At 37.3% G+C, this 18,404-nt stretch overlaps 1 protein-coding gene across 2 annotated transcripts in view; it reads left to right on the top strand.

Moving 5' to 3' along the window:
• Window positions 1–317: 317 nt before the first annotated feature.
• The window catches only part of LOC117415275 (protein phosphatase 1H-like), a 35,698-nt gene continuing 17,611 nt past the window's right edge, over window positions 318–18,404 (top strand). Inside the window, exons 1-3 of one of the 2 annotated variants that reach the window (XM_034025397.3) lie at window positions 318–790; window positions 13,853–14,018; window positions 15,869–16,213. In XM_034025397.3, coding sequence (XP_033881288.1) covers window positions 558–790; window positions 13,853–14,018; window positions 15,869–16,213 — 744 coding nt within the window. In that variant the 5' untranslated portion in view covers window positions 318–557. Of the gene's footprint in view, window positions 791–8,015; window positions 8,087–13,852; window positions 14,019–15,868; window positions 16,214–18,404 lie in introns of those variants that run through there. The other variant, XM_059027519.1, reaches the window with a different exon arrangement.

The raw sequence follows: 18,404 nt of genomic DNA, 5'->3' as shown, positions 1-18,404 counted from the left end.
AAGGGTCACAGTACAACTTGCATCATATTTTGTGTGAGAAAAAAAAATAAATAATAAAAAATTAGTAACTAATATACTTTTGCCAGTCATTATGATCCAAACATAATGACAAACAACTCCTGAGGTGCTTTAATCGTTTTATTATCAAAATTAAGTACAAACCGCACATTAAATCTCTTTCCTATGTGTGTTTAAAAAAAAAAAAATGCAGCAGAATTGTACCAAGTCGACAAGCATTTTAAAGTAGGCGCAATAGCAAGAAGACTGTAATGTTATAATGGGATACACTCCCTGCAGACCGGGGGTAAGCACTGGCAGTAAGCACCACCTCATGTCAAGGCAGGCTGCGCTTTAAATCCAGACCAGCACTCGGTGCGTCACATGACTCTACTCATCATAGGTTTATTTCCGCGTTCACTGGGATCCTGCAGGACTGAATGAATCCGTAACCGCTGTACCTTATCTGTTTACCCACATTTCGGAACTGGGGGTAAATTGGGGTGGAGGCAGCATCAGTGCAATTTCTCGAAGTTATAGATCCATAGTTCATTAGTAATATGCTCACACGGGTGAAATCTGCTGTTGCCAATTTTATGGGAGGCATCATGGCTGGCAGCTCCAATGGTGATCATCTCAGCGGCTCCGACCTGCCTCTGAAATTCCCCTACATGAGACCCGAGTTCCTTGGGCTGTCTCAGGACGAGATAGAGTGTTCTGCAGATCACATCGCCCGACCCATACTGATTCCGAAAGAGACCAGGACACTGCCATGGGCCACGGGATATGCAGAGTAAGTATTTTGTCCATGTTACTGCATCTCTGTACCTGTATCGACCAAACGATTACTTGGATCAACACCCGTGCAACATTGTTAGGTAAATGCGTGAAAGACACGCTCATTTTAAATAGGCCAACCTCGGATATTAAATCAAACCGGTGTTATCAATTATTTGCAGGTGCAAAATGAAGATTAGCATTATCATTGCGGCAAAGCTTCCATTAAAAAATCAATTCGCACTTTCAGGTGAATAACATTCTAGATGTGTTTGATGAAATTAAATGACTATGAGATGTCATCCTTTTAATGTAGAATTGTCTGATTTACTGTGGTTTAAAAAATAAAAAAAAATAATAAAAACTTGTTTTACTAGTGGTGCCTTAGCAACTCAGTTTATTTGGACGTCTGAGAAGTAACTAAAGTGCCAGGTACCTTACCAGTGAGGGACCTCGCAACACTGGTATACATACAGGACCGGTGATTATTATTTTTGCAATGTTCAGTCATAAAGGAATGACAGAACCGAGACAAGACTAATCGTTTTCTCTTTTGGGTGAATATTCTGATGAAGAAATATGGTGTCACTCTGTACGTGTTTTAGCTGACTAATAGGCTATGTTATGACGTTTGAGTTTGATTAAGTGCCACCGTCATTCGTTTTTCTTTCGCCGCAATGTCAATTTAAGTATGTCTTCACTTTTAAATAACCTCCAAGTGTTGCCAACCAGTACCCCATATTTCAATTTAAAATCCACGCATGCCTTTAAAGCGCCGAATGCACGCAGTTTATTTAATCTGGCTAAATGTGCTCTCCACTTGCACGAGCCTAGTACTGTTGACGGACATTATGACGTTTATTTTCCCGAAGTACAGTGAGCTAGATAGACAGTGTTAAACCAAATATAATCAGATTTCCTGAGTATACACACTATACCAAGCAAAATAAAATAAATACTACAGTACTGAGGCAATATGTTAATGTATTAGCACTTTGGTCAGATCTGAATAGAGCTACATTGTATATTGCTAAAAAGAAATACAGGGAGAATGTAAGTGGATTTGCACTGCAGACAAATTTCAGAGCATTGAGTAATCAAATTACCAGGGTTTTCTCTCCTTCCTGATCAAGAACAGCACCCTCTAACGCAGTTGAGCGTTGTGCTGATTTTGTTAATGCTCCCAACACCACTCCTGCTATTGACCATAGGCATTAAGGATTTCCTAAGTCTAAAACGTGGTTGCCCCAATGTGGTGTTTTTATCTAAATTATAGTCCATCTAAGAAAAAATGGGTTGTTCTGTACACAAAATGCACATGCCTGTGCTAGACTTCAAAAGTAGTTCTGGATTAAAGTGAACCACCATAAACACTGTTGCTGTTGATGTTCATATGTGGAATGTATGCTCAGTTTTTAGTGAGCTCACCCATTCTTTAATAACAGGAACATCTTGTTCTGTCTGTAGATTTTGTGGTGCAACACTTTACATGTTAATATGCTGCTTCATAAGTACAGTACTGTGAAATGAAGGTCCTGCCTTTGACTTAATGATTTTTGAACCAAGCATTCCTTTTTGAAATAAATTACATGACTATAATACCATTAGTAGTGATCACCAAAATGATTTAATATGTGATGTAATGCTGTTTGCTATGTAACATTGTCTACTGACTAAATACTGTATGATGAGGACTACTGTAAACATGACTAGCTTTCCTTAGCAAAGTGTTGCATGCAGAATTCCCACAGCAATTTTGTAGTTTTCCCATACTTTTCCTTTGGTTTTATTATGCATTTAACATAATTTATTATGGGTTGCCTTGTTTCTTAATATACTACACCATACTGTACCTCCAAAGGAGATGTTAAGCACATCTGATTAGAAATGGGCTGACTTTCATTCTGACTTTATTGCAAAATTGTACATTTTGATTTCCTGTAGATGTTTCCCTTACATGCTGTACCAGTGTGTTACCGTTACTGTTTTTTTTTTCATGATTTTATTTTTAAGTGTAGTATTTATAGTTTCAAGCCAGCTGAATTAAATGAGTTCCTATTACAACAAAGTGAGATGCTCTCCTCTATTTGTAGCATTCCTTCACAGTTTAAGACATTTCTGAAAACTACAGTTGTTGCCTTTCAGTTGCAATACTGCTTGCTGTTTTTGGAAATCACAGTGACATGGCTTCATGGAAAGCATGACTATATGTAAATTGTTTTTCTTTGTGTGATTAGGCGATATGAAAAAGGGAAGTTTTAATGTTAATTTTCGGCCCCTGTTTTTTTTTTTTTTTTTACTTATTTATTATGTTAAGAAATGGCTGTAGCCAACATCCCTCTCAACTTCAACCCCGGTGTAACTTTGTAAACATGAACTGCTTCAGAAAAGAGCAAGCACAAGGTTCACCCTATAGATAATAACAGTACGGCTTTGTTTTCCAGCTTCCTTACGGTAAATGGGGAAACCGGTTAGATACCTTCATTTAGCCGAAAATTGAAAAGCAAAACTGGTGTATAAAGGGAGTTGTGTTGAATTTAGACAGGGATTTTTAGTCCTATAGCTATCCAGAGAAAGTATGTTTGAGACCTCTTTGTTTTCTGTGGAATATTGTCATTGTCAGTACAACTCTTTAAAACAATATGTTAGAATATAAAAACCGTTGACACACTGTAAGCATGCGTCACGGCATTTTGACTTGCTTGGTTTTGGCACTTGGCCTCTCCGTTCAGGACACTTGGTGCTGCATTCAGATTATGATTGTCATCTCACGGCCAGCATCGAGAGATGCTGTAGGTAGGGAGACAATTCCACAGTGAGGCAAAAATAAGGAGGCGGTCAACTTCAAACACTTCACAGACTGTAAAGAGAGGTAGGGCTCCATTACCTGGTACTGATTTAAGGTGGGAATTACCTCCTTATCCAACGTCTGCTTGACTTTTGGTGATGGTTACAAAGATTAGCCTGTAAGTCAAAAGATGATCTTTGCAGGTAAATTTAGAGTTTGCTTCCTGAAACGTTGCATAACAAACATTCTTCCGTTCATAAATGGAGGTCATTGTATCTCCCATTGATTTAAGTGCCAACTTTACAGTATGTGCCTAATGCAGCTTACTTAACATTACAACAGTACTTTGTAACAAAATTATCATTCTGAATTACAGTAAGAGACTTTCAGTACAGCACTAAGCAGATGTATCCTCAGAAATAATTCAATGATCCATTTTACCCTATGGCAATTAGAATAGTCCAAATCTAACCCATACAGTACTTAGTCAGTTTGTGGAGCGAAATTAACAGAAGTATTATCAGTGTTTCAGTACCACAAGTGCACAATAAACCCTTTATACATGTACATAGTATAACCTTTCCAACCAATCGGAGAGCTCCGTTGCTATAGACAATGTCACGATGCACTACAGGTTTCCTATACAGTAAGTGTATGAAATGGAACTAGTTTAAGCTGAAAAAAGAAATCCATCTCTAGGGGAACCATGGAGACTTCCATAAAAGAGAGCATAGTAAAAAGCAAAATTGTCTAGATTTATTGAAGTATACATTACAAGAATGAAAAGCAAAAGAAAGAGAACAAAACTATTTAAGGTATTTTTGTATAAAGTAATGCTGTAGCAGTGATTTGTTTTTAAGTGTGCAGAGTGAACTCGGAGATGAACATTCACATTCTGAAAGTAAATGGCTCGGCCTCGTCTGTAAGAATTCAAGGTTATTGGCGCCTACCTCCTGACAAACAAAGTATTACATAATTCAATACTTACAGTGTTGGTTAGTAATGATCCACTTTCAATTACTTTTCTTTTTTTTTCTGAAAGCTGCAGTAATTGGGATCTGTGTGCAGGAAATGCATGCAAGTGGATGGTTAATGGTTAAGCTCAATGTACAAATGGGCCTCTGTTGGAACTAATTTAATCATATATGTGATGCCTATTTACAGATCCTCTTATGGTGAACATGATCTTTATGGAGCGGGTTTTCAGGAAGGCACAAAATAGCACTTGTATAGGGTTGATTTATCTTTGGTCATAATTAAAGAAAAAATTCAAAATGTCGGAAAGTAAAATTGCTTGTTGACGCATTATTTAAGGGACTTCGTAAAGAGAAAGACCTGTTTCAATTCCCGACAAATGTCCGTCGCCAGAAATTATTTTAGCAGTCTAATTTTGTAGTCTTCTGTCAAATATTTATAATTTGTTTATCATTTGTGAGTGAGTGTAAGGCATATAGGCTAGTATTTTGATTTGCCAGTGATCTGAAAATGATCAATTATTTTGAAAACATAAATCAAATTCTGCCCTACCGTCCCTTGGAAGCTTTTTAAGATGAAAAGCACTTTCATCAGTGCAAACATATTGACTTTTAACAATTTTATGTTTTGTACAGTTTAAGTAATATGCATACTGAACCAGGGCTTTCTGCTCATGCATTCTGATGCCTCATACAGTCTCTTTGCAGCCAGAAGTAATTTATAAAAAATGAAATCATGTTGAAATATAGAACCACCATTGAGCCTATTTTTGTGAGCAACAACAACAAAAAAAAGCTTCCACTTCTATTTAAGGAAGCATGGTTGCCTTTCTCCAAACCCTTGTGTATCCAAAATATAGCCACTAGGACAGCTACAGTGTTGTTATGTGTGTTTATACCCTTATGGAAATAAAACTACTGCAGTAAATAGATACAGGTAGTAGTGTAAAATTACTATGTATTTTTGGTGTTTAATAGAAAATAAAGTTCTTACTTCAATACTCCACGTTGTTAAATGCGCTTGAATGCTAATGTTTGCATAGTCCATTTGTTTTGTCTCCCTATAGCTAATACAATTGAATTGCTTTGTTTTCCAGCTGTCTTAACAGTACAGAACATGACAAACAGATTAGCTACCTCATTTAGTAAACAACATTCAACTCACTTGTTTTTTTTCTACTTTGTGTTGTTTGAAATGCAAAACAATATATACAGGGAATTATATTGAATATTTTCATGCTTCCCTTTGTTTATGATCATTTTCATCATTCATTTGTTTTACCAATGTTTAATGGGGAAAACAAAGAATGCTGTTCGCTGTTATTGTCCCCCACCCATTCTTAACGGGGGCTTTTACTTGAGCTTCAACTGAAGCTGTCCTTTGCTGGATTTCAATAGCTCTGGATCTTCATTCATCTTGAATAAAATGTCAATAGTATATGCCTAATGTAGAATACTGTCAGTGCTCCTTATCCTACATTACTAGTACTAAATGTTTAATAGTAATAAACTAAACTGATGCAGTCACACGTTTTAAACTTGACATCGCTAACAGAAACCCAGCAGACCCTATGTGAATCAGTATGTGTGGTAACAAAGTTTTTTTTTTTTGTTTTTTTTTCTTCTATTTGGTGAACCACAGAATTCCAGGAAATCAGTCCATTATGGTTACTAATTGTTACGAGAACGCTACGTTCTACTTAGCAATCAATACAAAAAAATAGCATCAGAAAGTAGTTTGTTTTCAGTGGTCTCTGAAAAAGATGTTAACCCTTTAATCACCTTGCATGTAAAACTTTTTCATGTAAGGCTCTATGCACAAATAGAGATGGTACGTGGAGCAACGAAGCGTACACAAATAAAAACAAGTCTGTGTTTGCATGACGGGAGTTAATTTTATTTTTAAAAGCATTAAAGCACAGCATGAGAATATCCGCAACTAGAAGTATAACTTTACGTTGAATGTTGTGTGTGTTCAGTAGCTGCCATGTGCAAGCATACTCTTTGATACGATCTGTTTGGTGGACTTTAGTTTGGAATGCAAAAGCAAACCTATGCTCCGTCTCCAAAATTTGCTTACGCAAACACGATAATGAGGCCAGTAAAAACTGTGCAAAACATGGTACCTAAATCACCCACGTAGCGGCCCGTAATCTGGCTCTAACGTAACAAACTGTGCCTTATCGTTAGTGCATCGCCCTGTGATCAGAATTGGGCTCCATTTATATATGACATGTGAATAGTTCAAATGTGCAAGAACCTCAAAAAGAAAATTAAAATACGTTCACACTTGTAGTAGGTTTTTCATATTTTATGATCGGATGTTTTTCTTTTCTCAACCGCCATTGTAGTCAAATGTAATTCTTTGCCAGAATTCCCTACTATACAGTATTATTTACAGATGGAATTATTTTGTGTTTACCTGTAGTATAGACTACAGGTCAGAATAGTACTCGGTTACATGAAATACAATCATTATTCGAGTCCTTTTAAAATATTTATTCCTCAATATATTTGTAAAGCAATTGGCAGTGGGCTACAGCTAGCACACTTAAGGGTAGATATTTGTTTTGGAGAAGGGTTACTGTACTTGTAATAGTTTTTAAATAGTATTATTAGGAATATAAATCTTCTTAGCTGGGTATATCCCAATGGGTACTGTAGATCAGCCTCAAAAACCTGACGACTTTCATTTTAAACAAAACATGTTTAGCCATGTTCCCGTGAGACGATCACACCTTCCTTGTGTTTCTGCATCTGTAACTGTGTATGAACAGGACCCAATTATTAAATTCATGCACAGAGTGAGGCCATACCATAGTTAACATAACATAACATAACATAGTTAGGGCAACAGTGTGGAGTAGTGGTTAGGGCTCTGGACTCTTGACCCGGAGGGTCGTGGGTTCAATCCCAGGTGGGGGACACTGCTGCTGTACCCTTGAGCAAGGTACTTTACATAGATTGCTCCAGTAAAAACCAACTGTATAAATGGGTAATTTTATGTAAAAATAATGTGATATCTTGTAAGTTGCCCTGGATAAGGGTGTCTGCTAAGAAATACATAAATAAATACCTATGTGAAAGGAAACTTCAAATAAATTAAAAAGCTATATCAGTCGTATCAACACTACTTCACCGCACCCCATGCCAAAGCAGGAGTCATTGACGTTCTCAGTCTTCATACAGCATGCAAGTTACTTGTGGCCTGTGTTTGCTTTCAGCTCCTAGGATTAAGCATTTGTGCATTCAATGAAAAGTTCATCACACACCACGACCTGTGGCTTTAAAAAAATTAAAAAATAAATTAAAAAAAAACATTTTGAAAATAAATCTGCCATCTGGTGCTAGAAATCATGAAGTGCAATACAGATTGTCAATCTGCACTCTGTAAAGCAGGGAATTTATGTGTACCTTTTGTTTATTGCTTGGGTTCATGTTGTTGTTTTTTTTTTTATGTCTTTCAGATATCACATTTCTCTGCAGTTGCGGTCCCCCCTTGACGATGTAACCGCACATGACTAAGGATTGTTTGCTGTTCCTTAAACATGTGCGTTTGTCACCCACAATGACACTAACCCACTAACTGCTTCTAGTTTCGACTAACGGCTCCAAACCTTGTGCTCTGCACAGTCGATCAAGCAACACATTAGTTCAGCTGCAATGCTTAACATTGCACACAATATGCTTACTTTAATTCCCCAAAGTTCCTAATACTGCGTCCACACCATGTATGTTGTATATAGTAATTCAGCCACATTTATCATAAAAAAACTGATTAAACATGGCACTTATATTTATTTATATACAGTATTGTAACATATGGATCATTCCATGTGAAATCAACACAGACTGAAACTTCAACTCTTCAGAATTACCTTCACTTTTTTAATGATATATGTGAAACAGCAGTGGTATATTGATTATACGCTGTTTAGATCAATTGTATTCTACAGTGCTGCTGATACAGTAGGTGGGTATAGTATCAATCGATTAGCCTTGTGTTTTGGTTCATACAATTGTGATACTACTGGCAAGTTAAAATATGTGACTCATGTACCATACAGCTCTCATACCTGCTGCCCTTGTGACCCTGGCAGGGCTGGACTTCTTTGTCCAGAAGTCGATAGCTCACCTACATCTGCTTTAGAGTTTTTGAATGTAATGAAGCAATTGGCTTGGCTGTGAGATTGGAGGATGGCCACTCACCAACTGGTTTCCTGAGCTGTTGTGGGGAATCGCTGTTGTGACGGCGCGTAATTGGACATTGTAAACTGTGGAGAAAATAACTGGCCACTGTAAATAAAAGTATAATTTAAAGGGAGTAAAACGAAAGAGAGATAATGTTTATATTCTGATTTTAAAAGTTAGCACTAATCATGGACTACTGAATGTGTGGTTGGTTTCAAAGTGCCCAATTAGCACTAATCTTGGATTACTTGCCTAAGGTAAACATCCATGATTAGTGCTAATTGGGATCTTTGAAATCAACCCCTAATGTTACCTAATGTTATTTTTCTAAATAGGCTAAGTTGAAACCCAATAATGTTATTTGTGTGCTTTTACATTGGTGGTTGTTGTAGCTGAAATAGAAAGTGACAGCATTGTGAAAAGGCATGGGGCTGAAGAATTTAACACTATACTGTACAACCTTTCTGCGTCTAAACAGATCTGCGTTGGGTGTGGCTGCATGGAAATATCATCTTGGTGGTGTGTATGGTATACAGAGTAGAAAGTTTAAGAAGCCGATTTTAATTAGCTTGCATTGTACTTATAAGAGCATTGTTATGCAACGCTGAAGGTAGCAGGTTTTCCATTTGTGGCTCCATAGTTTCAGAATATTGACATGTAGTAAGTGGGTTAAATATCCTGTGAGGTGGCACATTGAGTGAATCTACTTTGTTGTGATTCAGGGATGCTTTGTTTTTATACACAAGCACACCCATGCTGAGAACCCATTATATACAGTACACAGATTCTTATTTTCAGTTTTTCCTGATAAAATGTACTTATTTTACCAATAAAATCTGTTAATATTGGTAGATATATTTTTATAAATAATAATCGCACAAAACAATTGATTTCAGGGGCTGCCTGTTTAAGTACAAGCTTTGTATTGGAATATACAATACATGCAAGCATGTGCATGCCTGTGTATTTACTGTAGAATCTGGAATATACAATACATGCAAGCATGTGCATGCCTGTGTATTTACTGTAGAATCTGGAATATACAATACATGCAAGCATGTGCATGCCTGTGTATTTACTGTAGAATCTGGAATATACAATACATGCAAGCATGTGCATGCCTGTGTATTTACTGTAGAATCTGGAATATACAATACATGCAAGCATGTGCGTGCCTGTGTATTTACTGTAGAATCTGGAATATACAATACATGCAAGCATGTGCGTGCCTGTGTATTTACTGTAGAATCTGGAATATACAATACATGCAAGCATGTGCATGCCTGTGTATTTACTGTAGAATCATCATTCGTAATACTGGTTAGCTTCACTAGCGTTGCACAATATTATCATCTTACTAAATTGCCTTTTGATTTGCCCCTCTTTTACATTTCCGGGCGGATTTTCAAGTAATATTAATATGCATACTTTAGGTTTTGGCAACATGAGTTTTGATTAATGGGAGAACTTAATTAGCTTCCTCTTGTGATATGTAAGCTTGTCCTGTTCCATCACAAATCACTGTGTCTACATTTTACAGTACTATATATCCATCCAAAGATATTTCACATACACAAGAATAGCCAAGTTACAATAAAGGCACACAAGCTAAGTTTATAAACAAAAAACGGTCCATCTTGCAAAGATGTAACAGTGGCACAAGACACAAGTGGTTCAAGCTCCTTTTAACTACTGGAATAGCTCACATTATTTAGTAGTCTTTACGTTTTGACTGGGAGATATTATAGGGATTATTTTTTCCTTGAGGGCCTCGGCAGTATTTTTTCAGCTTTATGTTGTGTTTTAGGAGCAGTATACTTCTGGTGTTTTGTCTCTTAAGCAACGGGGTAGAAGTGGGCTTGAATGACTAATGGTCCCCGTGGCACCGAAGGAAGGTTGCCATTTTACTTAAGAATACTTGTTTTTATATGTACTCTACACCACGTTGTGTTTATCCCCAGCAGGTTACTTCTTAAGCCATCATTCCAAAGACATGAGAACATTTTGGTGGTAGTTTTTGTATCATTTCGCCTCCCGGCATGTTTTGGGAACTGATGTTTTTTTGATTTACAAGATCCAAAAGAGAAATTAAGAAAACAAAACCGCAAAATAACCTGTACTATATGCCTAAAGACAAGTGAAAAAATAAATACTGTACATGAAGATCAAAAGAGACTGCTTTGTGCCCATTATAAATAAAGTGGAATTTGCAGTACTCTTGGAATATCCTGTTATAGGCAGAATTCAGCACTTTCAAAATGTGTATTCAAATAGATTTGGATTACCCCTTTTTATATTATTATTATTATTATTATTATTATTATATTTTTAATAGTAAGTTGTATTCATACTAGCAAGTTAAAGCCATTCTACACTAGCACGTGCACTCTAGGTTCCTCAGGGTTAAATGGCTACACTAATATTAGTCAGGTCTGCATTTGGAGCATTAGAAGTAATTCCTTTTTAAATTACTTTCTACGGTTAGGCCATTTAATTATCTATAATTGTCAGCTATGGGATGTGGAAGTGGGAGATATGCCTTTTCCTGCAGTACTGTACGTGTGGTGCATCACCTTAAGTGAAACCATGACTTGCAATAATGATGTTTCTAACATGTTTATGAATAAAATATCCTTCATATCTAGCGTCTTCACACTCCTGTTGAAGTTTTGCCTTGCTTTTACTAAGGTTTAACTATGCATAGTTTTTGTATTCTTCACTGTGATTTACCATACCTGGTACCATGCTTGTCTGTTTTCAGTAGGCTTTACTACTTTTTACTCTTCTTACCATGGAAACAGGGTAGCAACCAAGTCAGAGCTTCTTATACAGCGTCTAATAACACAGTAGTCTGAAGCCTTAATTAAGAGGGACTCTTATTTCTGTTCCACCTTCTAAGAGGCCCACCTTATAACCAGGAGAACTGCATTTTCATACTTCCATATTGTATTTACTTGTATCAAGAGAATTGCTTATCCAACTTTTGATTTATTTTTATCCTAAAAAAGTGGTGAAACCCTTCCGTCCAGGATAGGGTTTCCTTATTTCTCAGCTATCATTTCCATTACAAAGCAACTCCCTAAAAAAGAGTTCAAGAATTTTGCCATATTTATTCGGTCAATTTACATTTCCAGCTGGTTATCATACTGCATACAGCAGGATGCAGGTGGTCAATGTACTTCATGCATACGCTTGAAAATGGGAACTGTTACAGTATTTTCAGTGCTTGCATTTACTGAACTATATAGAAAGCCAAGAGAAAATGGGAGCAATTGAATATATCGGTTCACTGTTTCATGGTTGCCAAAAGATATTTTTCAATCCTTGTCTGTATTTCCAAATGCTTTATCCAAATTGCTGGGATTCATATTTTAATATAACAAGTCAAAGTATATATTTTTAATTGTTTAAAGAGTAAGGTTTGCCTGCTGTAAGCCTTGCTTTATGCACACTGGGTTTATGAGTTGACTTGTCTCTCCTCATAACTTACCCTCAGTGTTGCTGTGTGTGTACAGTTGTGCGGGTGAAATGACTGCGATGTCACAGTACAACATAGTCAAGGTTATGAGTGTGGATTCCTGAATTTTCAATACTGTCTTTCTTGTGGAAGTAAGTGCTTATAGATTTAAAAAAAAAAAAAAAAAAGTCACTTGCTTTTAGTTCACGTAACTCGTGATCCACATGCTGAGATGACACTATCGGCTTGTAAGTCTTCAAACATACCAAACTAAGATTTATACCATTCCTCAAAGGTCAATATCAATAAACCTGTGGGTTTTGTGATTCATAACCAATTTCAGTCCTAAATTATAGCACCTTAATATTCATCTAAGTTATAAAGCATCCATGTGAGAAACATTTATTTGTTCTTGCAAATATGTCAATACTGTAACCATTCAGTGTTATGGAAACTCCTCAGAATCAAACAGTACCCTCTTCTTTGACCTGTGACTTAAAATGGCTGTCATATTGTGGTCATGTGACTGTTACAGTTGGTGCACCGCTGTTTTCTATAAATCTTTCAATAGTGTTCAATTACATGTGTTAACTGTTCACATTTCAGTTCTTCCCAGACCACCCATCTACAAAGTTTTTTTTATGCAAATACAGTGTCTGCAAAAGCAATCCATTCAAAACCATACCTTTAGTCTGCTTGTTAACCTTATTAGCAGTTTGACCTTGGTGATTGCATTTGCTATTGTAACTTTTGTCTGGGTGCCTTACCTCCCGTATCATGTATACACGCTTTGAAATAAATAATTAAGAAGGCCTCATGTTCTTGCATTTTCTTAGACGGGACATTAATTAATGAAGATGTTGTGTTGCCTGTATGGGAAGACCAGTGCAACTTGTTAGCAGCAACTACATGATATCAAATCTCTTTAATTAAAATGCCAAAGAAAAAGTAGTTCAGAATTTAGTGATTTTAAACAAGTACTTTTCAACCTGAATCTGCAAACAGACAGCGGGTTAACTGTCCCCAGTGCATCTAACAGGTGATTTTGATTCATGCCATTTGCAGTCTGTTTGACTGGAGTTGTGCATGGTTCACATTTCAGTGATGACAGTCTGTTCTCGTGGCTTTTATAACTGCTCTGTCAGTCTTGTGCAACAAAAGTCTCGCCCCCTCCCATGACTGATGTTCGGCGAAAGTGGAAACTGCAAGAGAAACCAAGCTCTGTTATTTGTATAGATTTATCATTTCCCACTGCACTTAACACAGTACAAACCTGAAAGCACAGCATCTAAAATATTCCTTCTTTTAAAAAGGGTAAAGATAGACTCCTGCTAACTATAGTGTGGCAATGAAAACATTGATGCTTTCTTTACAGTTAGTCCAAAGATGTAACACCAACACAGAATAGTGTGACTGGTGTAGTATATTTACAATTCATTCCAATGAACAAAGCAGTCCTTTGTTAGAATTTATAGACTTTACAGATTCTTTGGCACTGTCCAGACAAGTGTGTGTTAAGAATACCACCATTTAATCAATTGAATTGCCCACCCCCAGGTCTTGTGTTGTCTCTCCGTCATTACCAGTAATTATTTTGTTTGACCGAGCCCTGTTTTAATTAAATCCTGAGTAAGGATGTGTGTTTAAATACTTTCATTTGTCTTGCAGGGTCATCAATGCAGGAAAAAGTTCACTGAACGAAGACCAGGCCTGCTGTGAAGTAGTCGTTGTGAAGAAGACCTCGGGGGTCCCGTCCACACCGAATAAGAATTCCACAGCAAAGCGAAGGTCTTCATTGCCGAATGGAGAAGGCTTGCAGCTGAAGGAAGACGCAGTGAGTACAACCTTAAAGTATCAATTCAGAGAGAGCAGGACAGCGAACTAGAAGCTGTCAGCCTCGTCCCCCTGGTGAACACCCTCTGAATTGGCACTTGGGCTACCTGCACTGGCCCAGTCAATGCAGAAATAACCGGTATTACACAAACAGTACAGCAGTTATGGCACAGGGCTGCCTGCAGTTGGCTTTTGGAATTCACTTCACTGCCCTCCAGCTCCCCCAAGTGGCTGTTTTCTCTGTGAACTCAGGTGGACACCTGCAGTGTTGTCGAGCTTTTGGGGGTACACAGTTGGTTGCTTTGCAGTGGTGTTGGAGGACACCCATTGACCTTAATCTCTTGAGCTGTTGTGGGGATTGTGATGAGAGCACGTAATTGGACACTCTAAATTGTGGAGATAAACTTGTGTAAAAGAATAATTGTTCAAAAAAAAAAAAAAAAAAAAAAAAATGATATATATATATAATGTTTAAAATGCACATATTCCAATTCTCATTCCTCCTGCTAATGCTCCCTGCTCTAGATTCCTCCCACAGGTGCACTCAACCTATTGTAAAGTATTTATAAAGGACAGCATATTCCATATTCAGCTTTCAAAAATGTTTCAAAATGTATGATTGTATACAAATGGTAAAAGGAGTTCCAGTATTTAGAAATTACATAATGGAATCTTATTCAAAGCCGGTAATATATATAGAAAAAAATTGTAGTGTTTCTGCGAGATGACACAAACATTTGTACTCGATAAATAATGCATTTGCACAGTGACAGACTTTATCTGTTGCCACATCCCAACAGGAGAAATTATCAGCAAACCTTTTAACAGGCTAGAATACTGTATATCAACAAAATATCGGGCCACAATTACTGCTACAATGTATGTAAGGAAATTGTTTGAATGTTCAAAGTTCTGTGTGCTATAAATGCTTGAGTTTATTAGAAATTGTCTGAGGAAACTACGGCTGAGAAATGAATAACCAGCAAAAAGAGATGTCAACTATGCCGAAAATATCCTTCAGAAGTAGACTTTGAAAGGGTCTACGTTCCTGCTCCTCTCCAAAATATTGGAAACATGCAGAAAAATTACACATACTGTACCTCAAACCGCTATTGATACCAAAGGCTAAAATCCAGTCCTATTTGAACATGACCTGCAAAACCTAGTTCATTCAATCTGAAAAAAGTGAGGACAAGACAGAAGGGGCCAGGTGGTTCTAGACCTTTATGTCTGTCAGCTCTGGAGGCCTGCGTTTGAAGGACCTGACAAGACAGCGTTGTGAGAGGAAGCTCTTGTGGTCCCTGACAGCACTGTGCCCAACTGTAGCCAGCACAATTTCCCTTTCATGAATATTAGATTTGCTCATTATCACCTTATCCAAGATTCCAGTAGCATCTATATGTAAATCTAATCTTAACCTTACATCACACCAAACCTTTAACCTTAACGTCACTATATAGGATTGAAAAATTGCTATTGAGTCACCTGGCAGATATTACAGTATCTGTACCACAGATGCTGTTCAGTGTGGATGCTCCTGAAGCGTTTACTACCTGACCAATCGAGAACTTGCACTAAACTCATATGCACCATTTTTAAATAGATAAAAAATATATATAAAAAAAGAAAACAATAGAACAGAAAAGTGACTGCGGAAACCAGATTTCCAACAATTATCCAACATCTTATGTTATTATGTAGTGTACTTCACATCTTTACATTGGTAGGATTGGGATTAATACAAAACCACAACACAACCAGACGGTTTTTTTATCCAGCCGTTGAAAACCATCTGAAGCAGCTCTGTTGCTATTTGTATTGATGTATTGGTTCTGTTGTTTCTACCCTCAGGATTTGGAAGGTCTTGCTTTGCATTACTGGGCCCTCTTCGACGGGCACGCTGGATCAGGGGCGGCAGTGGTCGCCTCCAAAGTCTTACTACAGAAGATAACGGAGCAGCTGCAGGACGTTCTGGATGTCATTAAAAACACGGCCGTGCGTCCTCCCGCCTGCCACGGGGAGGACCCTGACACCACCACTCCGAACGCAAGGACTCTGACGAGGGCCGCCTCCCTGCGAGGAGCAGCCGGGGCCCCTGGCTCCCCCAGCACACCTCCGACCCGCTTCTTCACTGAGAAGAAAATCCAGCACGAGAGCCTTGTGGTTGGGGCAATTGAAAATGCTTTTAAAGAAATGGTAGGTACTCTTTCCTCATAGTAAGTAATTGATCAACAGAGCTGTGGGTACAGACCTCTTCGTTAGTTTAGTTTAGTTTATTCATTTTGTGCCTGCAGGGCCAGCACAGGTACATCTCAATAGTGCAAGCGCTGATACAAAGTGCTAATCAATAGTGCTTGGATGTGCAAACAGATTAAAAAGAACACTGCCCTTTGTTCGAAGTGCTCATTTAGAGAGACAAACGGACCGTTCCCTGCTATAAATGTGTGCCTGTCATGGAGCAGGTCTTTCTACCCAGACTTAATTAACCAAGATCCCATTATTGGAGTGGACTTAATTGTGTTCTGATCCAAGATACCAGCCCTTTTCAAACCACTTTTTTGAATAAAGTACTGCAAGCTTTTTCAAATGAAAAGTTGTTGTTTTGATATTTGAGAGCTGGCAAGGAACAACCTTAAGACCTCAAATTAAGTACTTAAGACCTCAAATTCACACTTTTTTTTTACACTTCTATATAGTAACATTCAATGTTGTTTTTAAAAGGTTCCTAAAGGATTGTTTTGTAAATGATTTACGTCTCGCATTACTGTATAAGTAAACTTGTGTAAATTATCATTTTCAATTGATTTCAAATTATCATTGAAATTAATTGAAAAACAAGTGGGGTTAGATTTAGAGCATCAAAAATGAATTGAATGTTAGAATGTGCGGCTCTGTACAACCACTAGATGGCATGGCATCCCACAGTAATGCCGTGCTTGATTCCCTGTCCTCATACCTGAACTGCAGTAGATTGGTGCTCTGCTGCATTTGGGAAATTATTTTAGACTGGAAAATCTGTAGCACAGAATCTTCTCATTGTACTTTTAAAAGCATGCATGTATTTGGGTGGCAGGTTTACATTAAACAAAGACAAAGGATTTTGGTACTCTCCGGTGAACTACCTCTTCTGAATAACTATACTATACTGACAAAAATATAGGTCAGTATAGTCTTTTTAGAATCATTTATTGTGTGACTGGCTGTGCATTTTATGGTAAATATCCCAGATGATGCCTTATTCTTATTTATCTGTCAGTTGTGTGATTTCAAGGTGTAGTTTTAGATGTTGTGTTTATTTATTTATTTTTTTGTACAAAGGTTGCTCATCCGTCAGTATTAATCAGATCCTCTGGGTTTAGTTTTAGGATTTACATTTTTTTTTTCTCACAGATTCCTTCAGTGATGATAACATTGTTTGTAATTGATACAGTATCATAGTTAATATGTATTCGATTAATAAATCTACAGAGAAAATATCATTTCCTGTAAAATACTGTCAGGAAAACTAAAAACAGGTCAATTTTCTAGAGGTTTAAGGATATTCATTGTTCACTGTGAAACAAACCAATGTTTTTATGTTATGTTTTAAACGTGTTTGTTTAGGCTCCTTGAAATGTATTTAATTGATTTTAAAGTGAGTTTCAGAAGTCCTCTTAGCTTTTAGAGGGCATCTGCCATTTGGATAATGATTGCTCTTCTTGGAATGTGATTTGCAGTGTGTCATTATTGCATGACAGAACTTGACCCTGCTACTTGTAACTTTTTTACTACTGAAAGGAGCAGGGGCATGTCTGTTATCGTCTAACAAAGTATAGAAGCAGAATTTTGGTGGGAGGAAGCTACTATCTTTGGGGCAGCAGTGTGGAGTAGTGGTTAGGGCTCTGGACTCTTGACTGGAGGGTCGTGGGTTCAATCCCAGGTGGGGGACACTGCTGCTGTACCCTTGAGCAAGGTACTTTACCTAGATTTGCTCCAGTAAAAAAAAAAAAACAACAACTGTATAAATGGGTAATTGTATGTAAAAATAATGTGATACCTTGTAACAATTGTAAGAATTCAAACCAGTCCCCAAGGAAGAAAGTTATCTTCATTCTTTAAGAGTGTACCGCCACTGCTTTTTTTTTGTGATAAAATATCTCCCATCTGAAAAAGGAAGCTGATTTTGCTGTTATGGAATCCTCCAATATAAATCTGTATATGCCTTGAAATAGAAATAATAAAAAGAAAGACCTCCAATTCAAACAGATTATTTTATTTTTCAGTTTCAAGAGATTGATATTCTGCGGGCATTCCTCGCCTTATAAAAGATATGTAATTACAGAAACAGTGAAAGAGAAGTAGAACAGCCAACATGCTGTAGTCTCCTTGGAAAATCCTGGGAGATTTG

This window comes from Acipenser ruthenus, chromosome 7 (genome assembly GCF_902713425.1).
Source record: "Acipenser ruthenus chromosome 7, fAciRut3.2 maternal haplotype, whole genome shotgun sequence".
Lineage (NCBI taxonomy): Eukaryota > Metazoa > Chordata > Actinopteri > Acipenseriformes > Acipenseridae > Acipenser > Acipenser ruthenus.
This window is presented reverse-complemented; position numbering and strand designations above follow the sequence as displayed.